The sequence below is a fragment of the Antrostomus carolinensis genome, unplaced genomic scaffold (genome assembly GCF_000700745.2).
Source record: "Antrostomus carolinensis isolate BGI_N321 unplaced genomic scaffold, ASM70074v2 scaffold30089, whole genome shotgun sequence".
Taxonomy (NCBI): Eukaryota; Metazoa; Chordata; class Aves; order Caprimulgiformes; family Caprimulgidae; genus Antrostomus; species Antrostomus carolinensis.
The window spans coordinates 18,561-34,519 of record NW_010337097.1 but is presented as its reverse complement, the minus strand read 5'-3'; the positions used below and the strand labels follow the sequence as shown (position 1 = coordinate 34,519).

General features: G+C 37.5%; 1 protein-coding gene across 1 annotated transcript in view; it reads right to left on the bottom strand.

The window, feature by feature from the left end:
- Positions 1-821: 821 nt before the first annotated feature.
- LOC104530493 (vasoactive intestinal polypeptide receptor 2) overlaps positions 822-15,959 on the bottom strand; it is a gene marked incomplete at its 5' end in the record, with an annotated part of 25,421 nt that continues 10,283 nt past the window's right edge. Inside the window, 7 exons of the mRNA XM_010175086.1 lie at positions 822-1,533; positions 3,174-3,215; positions 3,299-3,428; positions 7,149-7,240; positions 12,462-12,531; positions 13,790-13,850; positions 14,733-14,883. Coding sequence (XP_010173388.1) covers positions 1,360-1,533; positions 3,174-3,215; positions 3,299-3,428; positions 7,149-7,240; positions 12,462-12,531; positions 13,790-13,850; positions 14,733-14,883 — 720 coding nt within the window. The remainder of the gene's footprint in view (positions 1,534-3,173; positions 3,216-3,298; positions 3,429-7,148; positions 7,241-12,461; positions 12,532-13,789; positions 13,851-14,732; positions 14,884-15,959) is intronic.

Sequence of the window (15,959 nt, the reverse complement as noted above, 5' to 3'; positions counted from 1 at the left end):
AGGGGAGTTGCTTTATGGATAAGAGGTACTCATGCAAATATCTATTATTGCCACTTGCTATTTAGAGTGGACATGGTTAACTGTGACATGGGAAGTAAAAATCACTGGGTTTATTTCTTTTAAAGAGTGCAAACGTTCTGTGAGTATTTATAAGAATCTGTCAGTTCTATGTTTTTGTTGTTTTTTTTTTTTTTTTTTCCAAAGTGGCTACATAAGAGGCTTGGCGTTGTTGAGAATTCCTTCTATTTATGCCTTTTATGGTAATTTTTAGGGATTCTGTCTAATTTTTTTGGCTAGAGTCATGGTCAGGACTAAATTTTACATCAGCTCAGACAGATACAGAATAGAATTAAGCTAAAAGAATTCACATTATTCCTTAAACGGGAGTTGTAACTTTATTGCAATAGTCCTTGTTTTAGCTGCCAAGTATGTAGTTCTAGAGACATATCTCAATTAAAATATTACATAAAAATGGTATTTTCAACAGGTTATATCCTATCCCAGGCTGTTTATCTTATGCCAGACTGCTCTAGCAATAAAGCACCTCTTCCGAAAATTGTTTAATAAAAGATCAACACAAATCTCTGATTTTAAAGAGAAGAGAACAACTGGTTATTGCAATAGCACTACTGAAAAATGCTGATGGTTTAATCAAAACTATTACAGTAGCCTTTTCTGTATGGACTGCAAAGGTAGCCCTACTTTCTGCACTTAAACATAAAACCAGGCACTTTTGAAAGGAAAAACAGGATTGGAATCAAATTCTGTAGAAAGTAACTTGTGAAATTTATACAAGTAGCTGTGAAGTATTACCTTTCCTCCCTCTGTATAAATAATATTAATGATTTCCTGGATTAGCACACTAAACTCCCAGTGCGGTTAATTATAGACTTCTTTATTTTTATTTTGTTTTCCATAATTAGGAAAGAATTTCCTAATCCTTATGGAAATAAATGTTTCCTTAAGTAAAAACAAAGTGTAAGAAATTTTCTTGCTCCCCATCTTAACCTTTTCAACATGTACCAAAGCAGTCGGCATTGAACAGGATACCATATATCTGTCTTGCAGACATGTTGGACGGTACAGGGATCATTAGTGTATATGAGTTTTTGAATAGTTACAGCTAGTAAACGGCAAGAGAACATCAGAATTAATATGAATACTACTTAGAAAAAAACAGAAAGCATCCATGGGGCAGGTGTCTCTGTTATTACCTGGTTGGCTGCACAAACCAATTTCCCAAATACAAACATGTAGAAAAGCAAAGCTCTAAACTGTACGTTTTACAAAATGTCACATCAAACTGCGTAATGAATGATACACTCCACAGTCTTTCATGTTTTGAGGAACCTATCTGTTTTATATCATGGTGGTCTCTGTCTGCATAAACGACTGAGCCCTTGAATTCCGGTGGAGCTGAGAAACACTTTCTGATCCATTTCGAGAGATTGAAGAGCTGTGGAATCTGTAATCTCTGCCTGCTGTCTGCTTCCAGCACAAACTCCGCCATTTTCTTTTCAGCTCCCCTTGCACCTGTGTTATAAAGAAAATGCACATGAGCTGAAAATGTTCTTTTGCATGAGGAACTTTTCCATGTTTACTGGCTGTCAAGTGGTGACCTCTCGGAATAGAATAGGGACTTTTACAGACCACCTGGACCCCCCTGCCATGGACAGGGACACCTTCCACCAGGCCAGGTTGCTGAAAGCCCCATCCAACCTGATCTGGAACACTTCCAGTGACGAGGCATCCACAACTTCACTGAGCAACCTGCTTCAGTGTCTCCATCACCCTCATAGAAAAAAATTTCTTTCTTAGGTGCCATCTAAATCTACTCTCTTTGATTTTAAAACCATTACCCCTTGTCCTGTCACTACAGGCCCTCCTAAAAAAGTCTTTCTTAATCTTCCTTATAATTCCCCCTTTTTACCCTGAAAGGCTGCCATAAGGTCTCCTCACAGCCTTCTCTGCTCCAGACTGAACAACCCCACCTCTCTCAGCCTCTCTTCACAGGAGAGGTGATCCAGCCTTCTGGTAATTTTTGTGGCCCTCCTTTGGACTCACTCTAACAGGTCCATGTCATCCTTGTACTGAAGACAAACACCTCTCTCAACCTACTGGCCACGCTTCTTTTGAGGCAGAATACAATTCGCTTTCTCAGCTGCAAGCACACATTGCCAGCTCATGTCCAATTTTTCATCCTCCACTATCCCCAAGTCCTTCTCTGCTGGACTGCTCTCAATCCATTCATCCCTGTTTGTACTTATACTGGAGACTGCCCAGACCCAGGTTCAGGACCATGCACTTGGCCTTGTTGAAATTCATGAGGTTCACATGAGTCCACTCCTCAAGCCTGTCAAGGTCCCTCTGGATGGCATCCTGTTCCTCTAGAGTATCAAATCAGTTTTGAAAAAGATTACAAAACTGAGGCAAAGACTGTGTCTACACCGTCTATGAGGAGATGCTCAAAGGCCACTTTCAAAATCAGTTTTTTATCCCTTGTGCTGCAAGATTAGCTTTTGGTATCTGGCTATTAATCACATGTACTTAAAGCATAGAATCAAATTATTAGCCCAAAATCAGGTATCTCACGAATATCAAAGACCAGAAAAGCACTCAGGAGATCTGAACATCAATTCCCTGTGCAAGCAGGTGTCTTCTTCTGACAGATTCCTCCTGTCAGACACTGCATGCTGCTTAATGTATGTTCTACCTTAAAAAGCAGCTGGTATCAGGATGATTTCCTTCCATCTTCCTCAGTTGAAATCAGGAAAGCTGCTATGTGCTGTGCACTTCTGAAAGTCTGCTGCTGTTCTGGGGGTTAGATTGTGTCAGAAGATTACCCCTAAACACTTATTAAAGGGTATTTCAAGTTTTGGATAAATTTCTAGACTTGTTGCACCTCATTTGCACAATCCACATTGCTTGTAACAGACAGAGAATTAGATCATGTTAAATAACAGAATACAAGGAATCAGATTCCAAACACCTCTTAACTCTTAACCCACATACAGATTTCTCCCATTGCATAGAAACTGCCACATATGTATTCTATAAATAGGAATGCAAACATCTTCTAAAACAGCTTTATGTATTAGAGTGGAATAATAAGGGCACTTATTCATTTACTGAAAACAATATTTAACATCCTCAGTAGTAAAGGTGCGACTTACTTCACTGTTCAAAAAACAATACAGGACTGCAACAATCAACCCCTGGAAAGAGACAATATTCCTTAGTTAGTCAGCAGCAACCTAGGTCAATAAAACTTCTTTTGAATAAAAATTTTAAAATTTACCTGAAAAGATCCCAAACACAACTCAAAGATTATTTTATAATTATTGGAACTGCGGTCAGGAAATAGAGCAAACACTGTGTAGTGAACTCCAAATAACGGAATAAGCAACAATGTGGATTTTGCAAGTCTCCTGGGTAAATAAAAGAGAAAAAGCTGGAATTTAATGATAAGCTCTTGTTTTACTATGGTAAGAATCTGATGCAATGTTATTTACATAAACCTCCTATGACTTCAGATTTATAGACAGTCTTAGTAAGAGTCATTTATTGCAAATCGTTTTCCTTTCAGGCCTGCTATGAGATCAGCCACACAGTAACCTCATAAATTACCGTGTGCAATTCCATGTTATACTTGATCTTGCTGACCTTGCACTCTTCCAAAAGCTGGTAAAAGGCTGGTAAACCAAAAGACCCTCTTTCAGTTGCCCTCTGGACACCAGCAGGGTTGTAGGACCAGCTCTCTGCTTTGGCTCTGACACACATCCAGTTCCCAGCCTGGTTTCACAGCACAGTTTTTGGGAGTGGGATTTTACTGCATTGTCCCACAGGACCACATTCAACAAAGTGTCACCAGCTGCCATCAGATTTCTCAACATATCTTTTACCTGGCATAAAGGGTTCAGAGTGGAAACAAATAATGCCTTCCTGCAAAGTCATACAGACAGAACCTCTCGTATGGAAGGTAAAATCTCTCTCTTGCAATTAAATGTGCAACTTGTAATGTTAGTCTGTACATTGGACATACACAGTATGCAAACAATACCTAGGAAATGTAATCCAGAATAATCTCAACTGTGAGATTTTCACGAGCAATTTCAGATTTACCCCCAAATACTAAAATCTCATAACAACACTGACAGTATTAAGCATGTACCATTAATTAATTTTGAATGTCACCAATTACCTAATACATTTTAGCACAAGATGTTACTAAAGTTAAGGAAAGAGAATTTTAAATTACCAAGCACAGCAGCTCTGACAAACTGCTTGTGAAACCACTGAAATGATGAATTGCTAATTACCACTTATCTGCCACTTATTTCACTTGACTAACATTAGTTCTCTATATTATACAGGGACAGTCGTACATGATTACAGATGTCTGGTATCAGATTAAAATTCAAGAAGTTAGAATCATAGAATGGTTTGGGTTGGAAGGGACCTTAAAGATCATCTAGTTCCAACCCCCCTGCCATCAGCAGGGACACCTTCCACTAGATCAGGTTGCTCAAAGCTTCATCTAACCTGGCCTGGAACACCTCCAGGGAGGGGGCATCCACAACTTCCTTGGGCAATCTGTTCCAGTGTAAAGAATTTCTTCCCAATATGTAATCTAAACCTACTCTCTTCCAGTTTAAAACCATTTCCCCTTGTTCTATCACTACCTGCCTTTGTAAAAAGTCCCTCCCCAGCTTTCTTGTAGCCCCTTCAGGTACTGGAAGGCCACCATAAGGTCTCCCTGGAGCTTTCTCTTCTCCAGGCTGAACAGCCCCAACTCTCTCAGCCTCTCCTCATAGGAGAGGTGCTCCAGCCCTTGGATCATCCTTGTGGTCTCCTCTGCACTCATTCTAACAGGTCCATGTCTTTCTTCTGTTGGGGGCTCCAGAACTGGATGCAGTACTCCAGGTGGGGCCTCACAACAGTTATAATGTTGAGTTCCATAATTCATCACTGTCTTGATGAATATTACTTAATTCAACAATAACAGAGTGCTGTTGTGATTTCACTTATTTTAACAGAAAAGTCAAGGTATTTCAAGGAGTTTTATTTTTTCTGTGACAGTCTTTACAGTCTTCCTTTGTTCACAAAGTCCTGGAGGCTGCATCTGTTTATGTAGAAATAATAATTTCTGACAACAAGAATTCTCAAGAATAGTAAAACTCTCACATCTAAAGGCGATACCAGTAAGTGGGACAAAGAGGATTTCCTTGGCAGAAAAAATTAATTTACAACTGGAGGAGATGACAATGGCAGCAAATTTCCTGATTTCCCAAATGAAACATAAAACTGATTTTATTTGAACTTAACCTCACCCACTGCAAAAGTAAAATGAGCAACAAAAAGAATGGAACCAGGTACAAGCAAGTGGGACAGAGGAAGAGGAAAAAAAAGGTGACTTGCTTATGTTGTATTCATTTTAGACTCATATTTCACTTTCACTCCATTCTTGTTTTAATAAATTTTGTCTAGCCGATGTTACTTTCCCTAAATTGCACTTGCATTTTAGTGAAGGAAAAGGACAGAAAAAACAGTCTTAATCTTCTCTGTATTTTAGAAAATGTATTTGCATTTTGAAAAACCAGTCTGCCAGACCTTTAATTTGCTCTGTAGATGCAGTATTTCTTGAAGACATTAATCTACTGTTCCCATGGGTATTGGTTAAAGACCATCCAATCCAAACTTAATCAAGCAATCAAATGCTAAAAGCAAAGAATTCACAGGGCTGAATAATGAAGGACAAGGTTGCTCTTAATGAACATTTTATACTATGAAGTAAACATGGAAAATTATGGGACTGATAGGAAGGGAATGCCTCATTTTCATAAAATACATAAATACCACATGGAATTATAGAATAGTTCCTGTTACAAGAAGTAAACTTGAAGGAATTTCCTGCCCATAGGCCATTCACTGTGCTGACCAAAAATGTGGCAACTGCATAATTTCATTTAGGTTGATTTGCCTCTCCCACATTTAGTTAATTCAAGCAGCAAACAGAAAAATGTACCCTTGTAGCTCTATGAAGCCAGGCCTTATGTCAATCTAGTAATGTCTTTTCTGTGGTGCATCAGAATTCTTAACTTTTTGCATCAAATGTGTCACATTGTTTACAAAACACATAAGGTCGTAGTTCTCTTGGCTTTAAAGATATGCTTTATTTTAGCACACTATGTTTTATCTCCTTTTAGGACAGGAATTCAGTATTTGTAAAATGAAGAAAAGTTGTTATTCAGAGCACATTTTCAAAGGCCACTTGTATGGCCTTCAAATTTTCAGTGTTCATGTTCGGTTTTGTCACTGGAGGAACATACTAACATCCTGAAGTGTCAAACTCAGGTTCTATATCTGGGCTTTAAAACAAGACCTACTACAATAGACTATTGATTCTGGATTACAGTATCCAGCAGCTATTATAACAACAACTGATGGAAATATAATAAAAAACAAATCAAATTTTAGCAATGTATTTCCACTGCCCCCCAACATTCCTTGATTCTAAAGCTGTGGAAACAATGGATGTTAGGATTTGATGTTCAAACCAAAACACAAAAAAAAGAAAGCCTAAAGAGAAAGGAAGTTGATCTAAATCAGAAACACTTGTTTTAATCTAGAAAAATAAAGATGCTCTTTTAAATCAACATAAAATGTTATATTTCATTTTTTACTTTTTGGGAACACCACAATTTATTTCCAGCTCTTAAAATATATGTAAATATTACAACAAAAAGTATTTCAGAAATGATAAATTAAAAAAATGTTTTTAAGGAGGATGAAGCAAAGTGTTTTGATCTTGAATTTTTTTGTAATGTCAAAATGAAATATTTATATATTAAAAGAATAATTACCATATTTTTTGTATCAGCATATTCATTCATGGATTAAACTCCAAATTCAAAATGGCTTGTTGGTCTTTTTGAAACTGTCTATTTTTTATTGAATTTGGTGTTTGACAAAAAAATATGTTAATCTTTATTTCATCATAGTGTTAAGATCTTTATTATATCACATCTAGAAGTACTTCTGAATTAAATGTAATTATAGTATCACAGCAATTGTTGGTAGCAGGTTTCAGAAGAGGAAATCTTACAGAGATTTTGGTTCTGTACATAGTATCTAAAAATATGACTCACTTGTACTGTGACTGGTCATTTCCTCCAACATCTGGAGATCTTAACTTCTGCAGTAAGATTCTTATAATGCTAATGAAAAGTATAAAATTCACCTGCAAATAAAACAAATATAATAGTGATTTCTGACTTCTCCACTCAATACGCAGCACAAATAAATGTTTATCAAGTTAGACAAATCAACTCAGCAGTGGGTGTTGTGTACCCCCTGCCAGAACACATCAAGTTCTGCACTGTAAAACCTATTGTCTGTTTTCTGCCTCACACTGGCACATCCAGCACACCTCTGCATGGCCACCAGTTCTAGTCTTGCTGGCAAAAGCCTTTGAAAGCTCCAGTTGTCATCAACGGCCTCCTTCCAAAATCTCAGCTGACAACAGATTTCCTAGCAGAATGGGACACTGGATATGATTTGGTGCAATCATGCATCATCCTAAATTGTGATGTGGATTCATGACTGGAAGCCCAAAGGAAAATGTGAGTCCCATACACAGTTTTGATCCTCTCTTACCTCTTGCCTTGACTTTTAATATTTTTTGTCTGAATTAAGGGAAGATTGCTGCACAGGTGATCTGTCCACTCTCATCAAGCATGGAAAGAGCCTTTCACAAGTATCTCTCTTGGATATTGATACAGACATTATCACTAAAGCAACTGAATACTTGCAGTCTAACATTTTATGCTTGTAACAGCCCTCCAAGTCAGAACAGCAGTATTATCTTACTTCATAGAGAGGGAATGGAAGCACTTGCATTAAAAAACTATGATCAGACCCTGATAAATCTACTAAATTGAAGTATAAAACTCAGTAGATTCTAAATCTCACACCCATTATCTCTTCATGCTTGGCTTTTGGCATCTTGTGTTCACCCGCTGTTCTGGTGCTGGATTGTTTGGTGCAGTCTAGAAAATGGCACATTAAATATGGCATGTCTGTACTAAAGTAAGGGAACACTGAATCCACACCTTCATAGCAACAGTGTGAGCTAAAAGCCACAGCTACGTGAACAGTTGCATCAAATGCACACATTTTAGAAGAAATTGATCTAGAGAGAAATTTCTACCACTGTGAAAATGAGCATTTTATTATTTCTAACTAACCTCAGCCTAAAGCCCAAAATCAGGAGGTTGGGTACCCAACCAGACAGTGCCTGCCTCACTGCTATAAACCTTCCGTCTCTCTCTGCCTTGATGTATAGCTGGAACTCCTCTTTTTCCAGTATTAACAATTTGGCTGTAAGCTTTTCACGTTCAATGAACTGTGTCTTCTCTGAAACACCCAGTACAATTTGTGATGTTACTAAATAAACTATGATCATAACAACCACATGCCTCTCTCTGTGTTTAATATTTTGTTTGAAATGACAGATGAAGGGAAGTGACAGGAACTGACAGGGATTAAATAAAAAATAAGGAAAATTAAATCCCATATTTTTTAATAAAGAAGAATAAAAAATAAGTTTTATAAAATATAGGCCTTTACTGAAGTAAATATACATTTTTCAAGCAGATGACAAATTTGAAGTTTTCCTTGATGCAAGTCTTCTGTAAAAGTAACAAGCAGAAGCCGGTCAGTATTCTTTCTGATTGCATCCACTGACTTACCACAGCAGAGTATACAGACCAAGGGATATACATTTAGTCTGTCATATGCACCAGAGCCAGTGTTACTGGACAATGAAAGAACATCCATGTCATTGTGTATTTGTTAGCCACAAAATATGAGAAGGAAAAAATCTTTGTTCTGTATTTGCAAAGGGACTGGCAGAATAACTTAATGTTCTTCACAGGCATCCCTAGATTCTACTATAACAGAATAAACAGTCATCCATTTGGTTTCTGAGGCACCAAATCATCTGCAAAACTACACTCGGGTGACTCACGCTCTTGATTGATACTCATCTATTACTTTTAAGTCTGTTTTCAAACACATCTCCTTCTGTCTGTGAGGATCATCTAAGGATGGCAACTGCCATTGAGCAAATGAATTTCTGTAAGGTTATTATTGAATTGATCATTTGCTATAATTCTTTAAAGTATATATCCGATTTAGAATAGTATGTTTCAATAAAATATGAAACAAGCAGTACCCTGGAATTTTATTTTTAGTATTGTAGCTTTTCAGTGCCATAAAAGCATTTGAGCATGTCTTTAAATAGAATAGAATACGTATATAATTTAATTAATATCTAAGAACAGTAAAATGGGAAAATAATGTGAATGCAGAGGAACTGCAAGAAAGCGATGACAAATGATGCCTCTTCACTGGAGTAACAGCTAAATGCTGTTGATATCCTTTTCTACTGGCTGACTTCTTAATGTAAGTTTTTAAGTCTAAACACATTGCCTCAGCATGCATCATTTAAACTGTCTTCATGTTGTTCCTTTTTTGCTATTTAGCACCTTATACTACCTGTAATTTGAGATACCTAGATAAGCAATTCTCAGTTACTTTGATGTGACAGAGGAACTGTTTCCACCTGAACACCACTCCTCACATGAGAGTAGTTTATGCAAGTGGAACTATGGAGAAGGCATCTGAGGCAGAATTTGCCCAACAGAGAACATAAGTGGTACACCAAATGAACAGTTTGGAATAAGCAATAAGCACCTCCAATTAAACAACTCTGAAATGTGTACAGCATGAAGTATGTAAGCCTGTCAAATAACTTCTCTCAAGCCAAAATTGTCAGGAGTAGATGCCAGTGAAGACTTTGGACACTAAATTAACTGAAGCCATTCCCACTTTGACAAGTGACTTCTCTCACAATACTATTTACTGTTGGTAAATAAACTTATAGAAAGTATAATCTTCTAAGCAGCGAAAATGTTTGGAGTTAACACAGAAATCAATGGAAGAGAATGAATATGGCATGAAGACTGAGCAGTCTTCCTGTTAAATCTAATGCGGTTAAACCATTATTTCTTAAAACCTTTGTTTGATTTCCTCCTTCTTTCAAAAGTATATTCATGGCATCATCTTCACAATCAGGCTCTATTCTACTCTTCTTTTCTTCACTCTTCTTCCTCCTCTTAAAGATTTTTCAATACCAGCCATACTCTGGGCTTCCTTTCTTGCCACTACATAAGACAGTTGATGAGAGTTCTCAGCTTAGGCGTTCCACTCTCCTTTTTCCTGAAATTCAGGTTCTTTCAGAGTTTTCCTGTGCTCACCCCACTGACTACTTACACAGATGTCCTTCCTACTACTGAAGCCATTTGTTATTGCTGGTCATCCTTGTCACCATTCTCTGTAAGTCTTCCAGTTTTCTTACATTCTTAAGCAGATTGAAGGCACCGCATGAGTATGATGTAAATATATCATACTTGTACTGAGAAACATCATGACTCTTTCACAACACCTATCCAAAGAACTTGCAATGATCTGTTTTCATTGTTGAATGGCAGGCAGCACTGACCTCATTAATCAAAGATTTGAATCTTCAACTTGAATTTTTTTCTAGAAGGTAACAGGAAATGGTGAGACTTACCACGGTGTATGTATATTGAAAATTGTGTTCTCATGAATGTAGCATTTTTCACTCATCAATGACCAATTTTACATGACATTTCATTAGCTCCTCTTGCTCTATGAATCCATGCACTACTTTGCACAGCAGTAAGTTTGCATAGCATCCTAGCTGCCACAGTGAATGCACAATGAATTGTAGTCCAATGCTCCAACAAGATATGCTACTTATCCAGCAGGAAAGGGTGAGTATCACTGCTTTTATAACTCCCTTTCACAGCTTAACTTCCCAAATGCAAAATGTAGTTGATCAAACAGCTGAAGAATCATCTAATTGGAGAAGGAAGTGGCTTCACACAGTACACACTGCAGAATCGCTTGGCCATCTTTAGTTGCTCTCATCCCTAAAACATGCTGTTTAGGAGAGGAAACATATCTGGAAGGAGACAGCAGATCTTAAATATGTGCACTTGGCAAGCCAAAAAAGGTAATTTGCAAAATGTTTCCCTATGTCTTATAATCCCTTTGTATCAATTCAGTAACAGAACCATTTTAAAAAAAAAAAAAGGACGACTGTTCCTTTGCCTCCAACAGTGATTCTGGTCCACATTTTATGATCTACTGGACTTTTGCTGACTTACTAGTAATCCATTTTCTCAACTCTCAACTCATTTCCCAGTGTTTGCTAAGATCCAGCTGCAATCCAAGTCTGGCAATGAGCACTTGGATGACTTTTGTTTCCAGGTCTAGGCCTTCTTTGGAAAAGCACTGCTTTCTGGCACATGAAGTCTCAGCTGTCTACCAGACAGTTTAAATTGAACATCCAGAGAATATACTTTAATCTTTCTGTAAACACCAGGTGGTTTGTTTTGCTTTTATCTTTCACCATATTTTCTCCACTCTGGACCGTCCCCCATTCTCCAGCTCCTTTGAGGTACATGGATTCTCATCATGCTGTAGTTCTGTTCCATGCCCATTTCTTCATATCATAAAACATCTTTTCTGTGATTCCTTACCTTATGTCATTCCACACATAGGCCTACCCTCCTTTCTCTTTAAACACCGTATAACTCACTCTGATGAAGGTGACAGGAAGTTCTCTCAAAATTATTTTCAGGAGGCACAGATTGAAAGGCAAGGCCAAGTGTAATGTGGACTCTTGAAATCTTGTGTAATCTAATAATGCTCTAACTTTTCTAACTAAAATATTAAAAATAAAGCAAATGTATCTGAAATGAATTAATTTGTACTGTGACTGGTTTCAGAAATGGACATGTACCCATAGTATATTATGCCCAAAGTTAATTACATAATCACCACAGTGATCAGGAATTTTATAATGCTATTCCCATAATTCTAATGAGTTCCACACAGGAAAATCCCCATGAAACATTCTCAAATGGTATTCTTTTGCAAATACTTCACGTTCAATATATATTTCAATAGGCTACCAATTAAAGAAAGATATACACAGCCATCGTTTTTTATGGCTGCAATAATATCAGAGTCTCAATTGCAGGTTGATCTATTTACACGCAAAATCAAATCTGCAATTCATTGAAAAGTATAATTAGATTTTAGTTTCCCCCAGGCTCATAAACAGGAGAGATGTTAAAGAAAGAACAACATACAAATAAAAACAACTGCTCATTTAATAAGAGGCAGATAAATTTTGAAGGCAACAAATTTTAATGGCTTTGGCATCTGTTTAACTTTTCTCCTACAGTGCAATTTCTTTTCATTAAAACAGAATTCTTGCCTATCCGTAACTAGCAGTAAAGAATAATGGCTACATGCACTGCACAATGCTGAACTGATCTATAATTCATGCTTCAATGTTTACTTACTATAATAGAAATTAAAATTGGTATTCGTATAACCCACCAGGGACCACCATGCTCATTTGTATCCCAGCAACTATAAAAAAAACAGATGGAAAATGATGTTGACATTAATATCATCTGGCAAGCAAGACCTATGAGGAGAAGTATTTCTTATATACAAGTCAAAGCACACTAAAATAATGCCTGTTCTAGCCTAGAATTTGGCATTCAATCTTTTTCTACTTCTAATTTTATTTCCCTGGTTTTAATATGCATATTCAAATCAGCTAAAACATCAGGCACACTAGACTGTACCATTAGACATCATGGAGGATGTTGGCCTTTAGGGAAACCAAGCTTAGTTTCACTTTGTGTAAGGACACTTTTCCCAAAAGCACTTAGCACCAGCCCCTGGGTAACAGGAAGATCTAAAGCAACTGACGGATACAATTGAAATGCCATAATTCCTTGTGGGATATTTAGGTTGCTGGAACTGGTTTAGGAAAATGTGAGAATGAACCTAAAACTTTGTCTGAAAACCTGAAAATTTAGTTTTCAGTGGGCTCAGCACTTTTGGTTCAAATACTCTCAGAATAAGTGCTCTGAAAGATTAATCTTAAGCAACAGTAATACCTTTCAGAGTTCCTCTAACTGTGACCATAATGACAAAGGAAAAAGGAATTAGCCTTCCGTTCACCTGTTAGAGGTCTTGCAAAGAAAACTTAGAAATAATGTAGGACATGATTTTTCAGTTTAATTACGGAATCAATTGAAAAATATTACTCAGGCTAAAAAAAACGAGTGTGAAAACTCTTTGTCCCACTAGCTAGGAATGCTTTCCTATTCCTTGTAGCCAGCAGGAGCAGCAAGTCTGATTTCCTACAAAATTCTTATCTCAGTTACATCACATTGCTTCACTTCTGGGAATGCAATTGAGATCTACCCAAAGTTACTTAGATTTGAGTCTTTTGAGTTGCTAGTTAGCAAATTAGAATGCCCAGCCTCTTACTGCACTGTATTGCAGCACTGAACCCAAGGACCCCCACTGGTATTTTAAGTATTAGTTTGACTTCCAAAGCAGATAGCTCTAAATGTAGGTCTCAAGAGGTAACATTAGTCATGACCTATCTCTGCCCCCTCCTGCCCTTAGAGTTTTTCAAATGAACAGTAAGCACAAACAGCACGATGAAGAGCTCCTAAACATCTGTTCCTTTACTGACATATCTGAAATTTCAGTTCTGTCCTCGTACCCTTCAGAACAGCAAACTACTTTGTGCAAACGCCACCATATCCAAGGCAGGGACTGTCCTTGCACATTTGGAGGCTTTAAGTTTTCTCTCCCACACACTTACCCAGTATCCTCTAAAATGATCCGTGTCACTGTCCATGTAATAATGAATATGGTAGGAATTCCTGAAAATCCCAAAGAGGTTTAGAGGATGATCACAAAAATGTAAGTTCACAAAAAAAATTGGTAGTAACCAATTATTTCCCAAATATACAGCATATAGTAAACAGTTTAGGGAATGGAAGGAAAGGCCCTACTGATGAGTTATGTGATGTAAGCAATGACAAACAAAGACTGCAGAGAAGTGGGTTTATTTCTTATAAAAATGCAGCCATAATGACTAATACACAAAGACCATGCCTTTCTTAGGTTTCTTTCAAGCTGTCAGAGTGACCTACAGGGAGACAGATACAAGTTATGCAATCCCAATACACTTCCAAGGACTACAATATAAAAACAAAGTGTAAATCATTTCATAAGGAATGATTCCCACTCCCTGGTTTATTCCCATTTCCCAGCAATACCTAAATGTTTTACGACCACCTACTACTGCAAGCTTTAAAGTGCTCCACATAAATATCATTGCACTTTCTGGAAATGAAAGGAATACATGGACAATATTATTGGGCATTTCAAAAAGGCAAATAGCATAGCTTGGGGTTGTGCAGCTAAACTGTCTTTTTCCTCTCAAATTAGGACAGTGTGAATCATAGGTTTTGTGGTGGCAGTACTTGCACCATCCTATAGCCTGAAAAACCCCTGGGCATTGTGCAGACTGGCACAGGTCAGAGCAATGCCAAAGAGCAACCCAGCAGTTATGCCTCAGCAGTTTTGTGCCCGCTCTCTCCCATGGTACAGAGGTTGTAACTCGTGCTGGAGCTGAATTGAAGAACGTGAGTCTGAGTCATACAACAGAAACAGTATGACTACCATGGTATGAAATACTGAACCTGACTAATATATACATACAGGAAAATAATATTATTGGAAGATGTTTAAGTTCTTACCCCATCCAATCAGCAGGTAGACTGTGAAGTGTCTGTTGGGGGAGAATATCAGCACAAGGAGGATGTGGAGGTAAAGTCCTTCAACTAAGAGCCAGTAAAAGTTTGCCATAACACCATACTGAAAAAACACCAAAATAGCCTTGCAGCCCACCTGAAATATGAGAATAGCAATCAAAGTTGTTGCAAATGCTGTATTATTCTGTTATTAATATATCCTATAGGTCTTAACTCTCCATGTAATACTAGTAACCCAGGTCCAGTGAATTTTTTTTTCCTTCAGTCAAGTAAATTGAGCAGAAAATGAATTATAAAAAAATTATTTAGATGGCACTCATGGCAAATTTGCTCAGAAATTTTGAAAACTTCATAGCACAAATATTGTAAAAGGTAATGGTTATCAATAAATGCACTTATTTGCAATAGTTAATGAATGGCTATTAGATTAGATGATCATCTATGAGGTGGCTAATAAATATATTAAAATCCCAGCTGGCTTCCTAACAGTAAAAATTAACAAAGAAACCGCTTTATGAATTTTTCAAGTTTAAATGGGAAACTGAGTGAAATATGTAACTTTACATGATGAATACATTAAGTAGACTTAGAAGGAAAAGTTGAATGGACTTTTAAAAATTATGTTTTCCCTTTAGAAAATGCTTTAGTGTTTCTTAATGATTAAGAGAGCGGAACATCTCCCTTCTGAGGAAAGACTGAGGGAGCTGGGTCTCTTTAGCTTGGAGAAGAGGAGACTGAGGGGTGACCTCATTAATGTTTATAAATATGTTAAGGGCGAATGTCAGGAAGATGGAGCCAGGCTCTTCTCAGTGATGTCCAATGGTAGGACAAGGGGCAGTGGGTGCAAGCTGGAGCATAGGAGGTTCCACATAAACATAAGGAAAAACTTTTTCACTGTGAGAGTGACAGGACACTGGAGCAGGTCACACAGAGGTTGTGGAGCCTCCACAGAGAGGTTGTGGAGTCTCCTTCTCTGGAGACATTCAAAACCAGCCTGGAAGCAGTCCTGTGTGACCTACTGTAGGTGATCCTGCTCTGGCAGGGGGGTTGGACTAGGAGATCTTCTGAGGTCCCTTCCAATCCTTAACATTCTGTGATTAATTAACAAAACACAGAAGCATGTATCATAAAATGAAGTTCCAAAATACTTATAATCTGTGTACTGCTCTTCAGAATTAAATTTCAGATGTCTGTGCTGATGATGTTCCACAG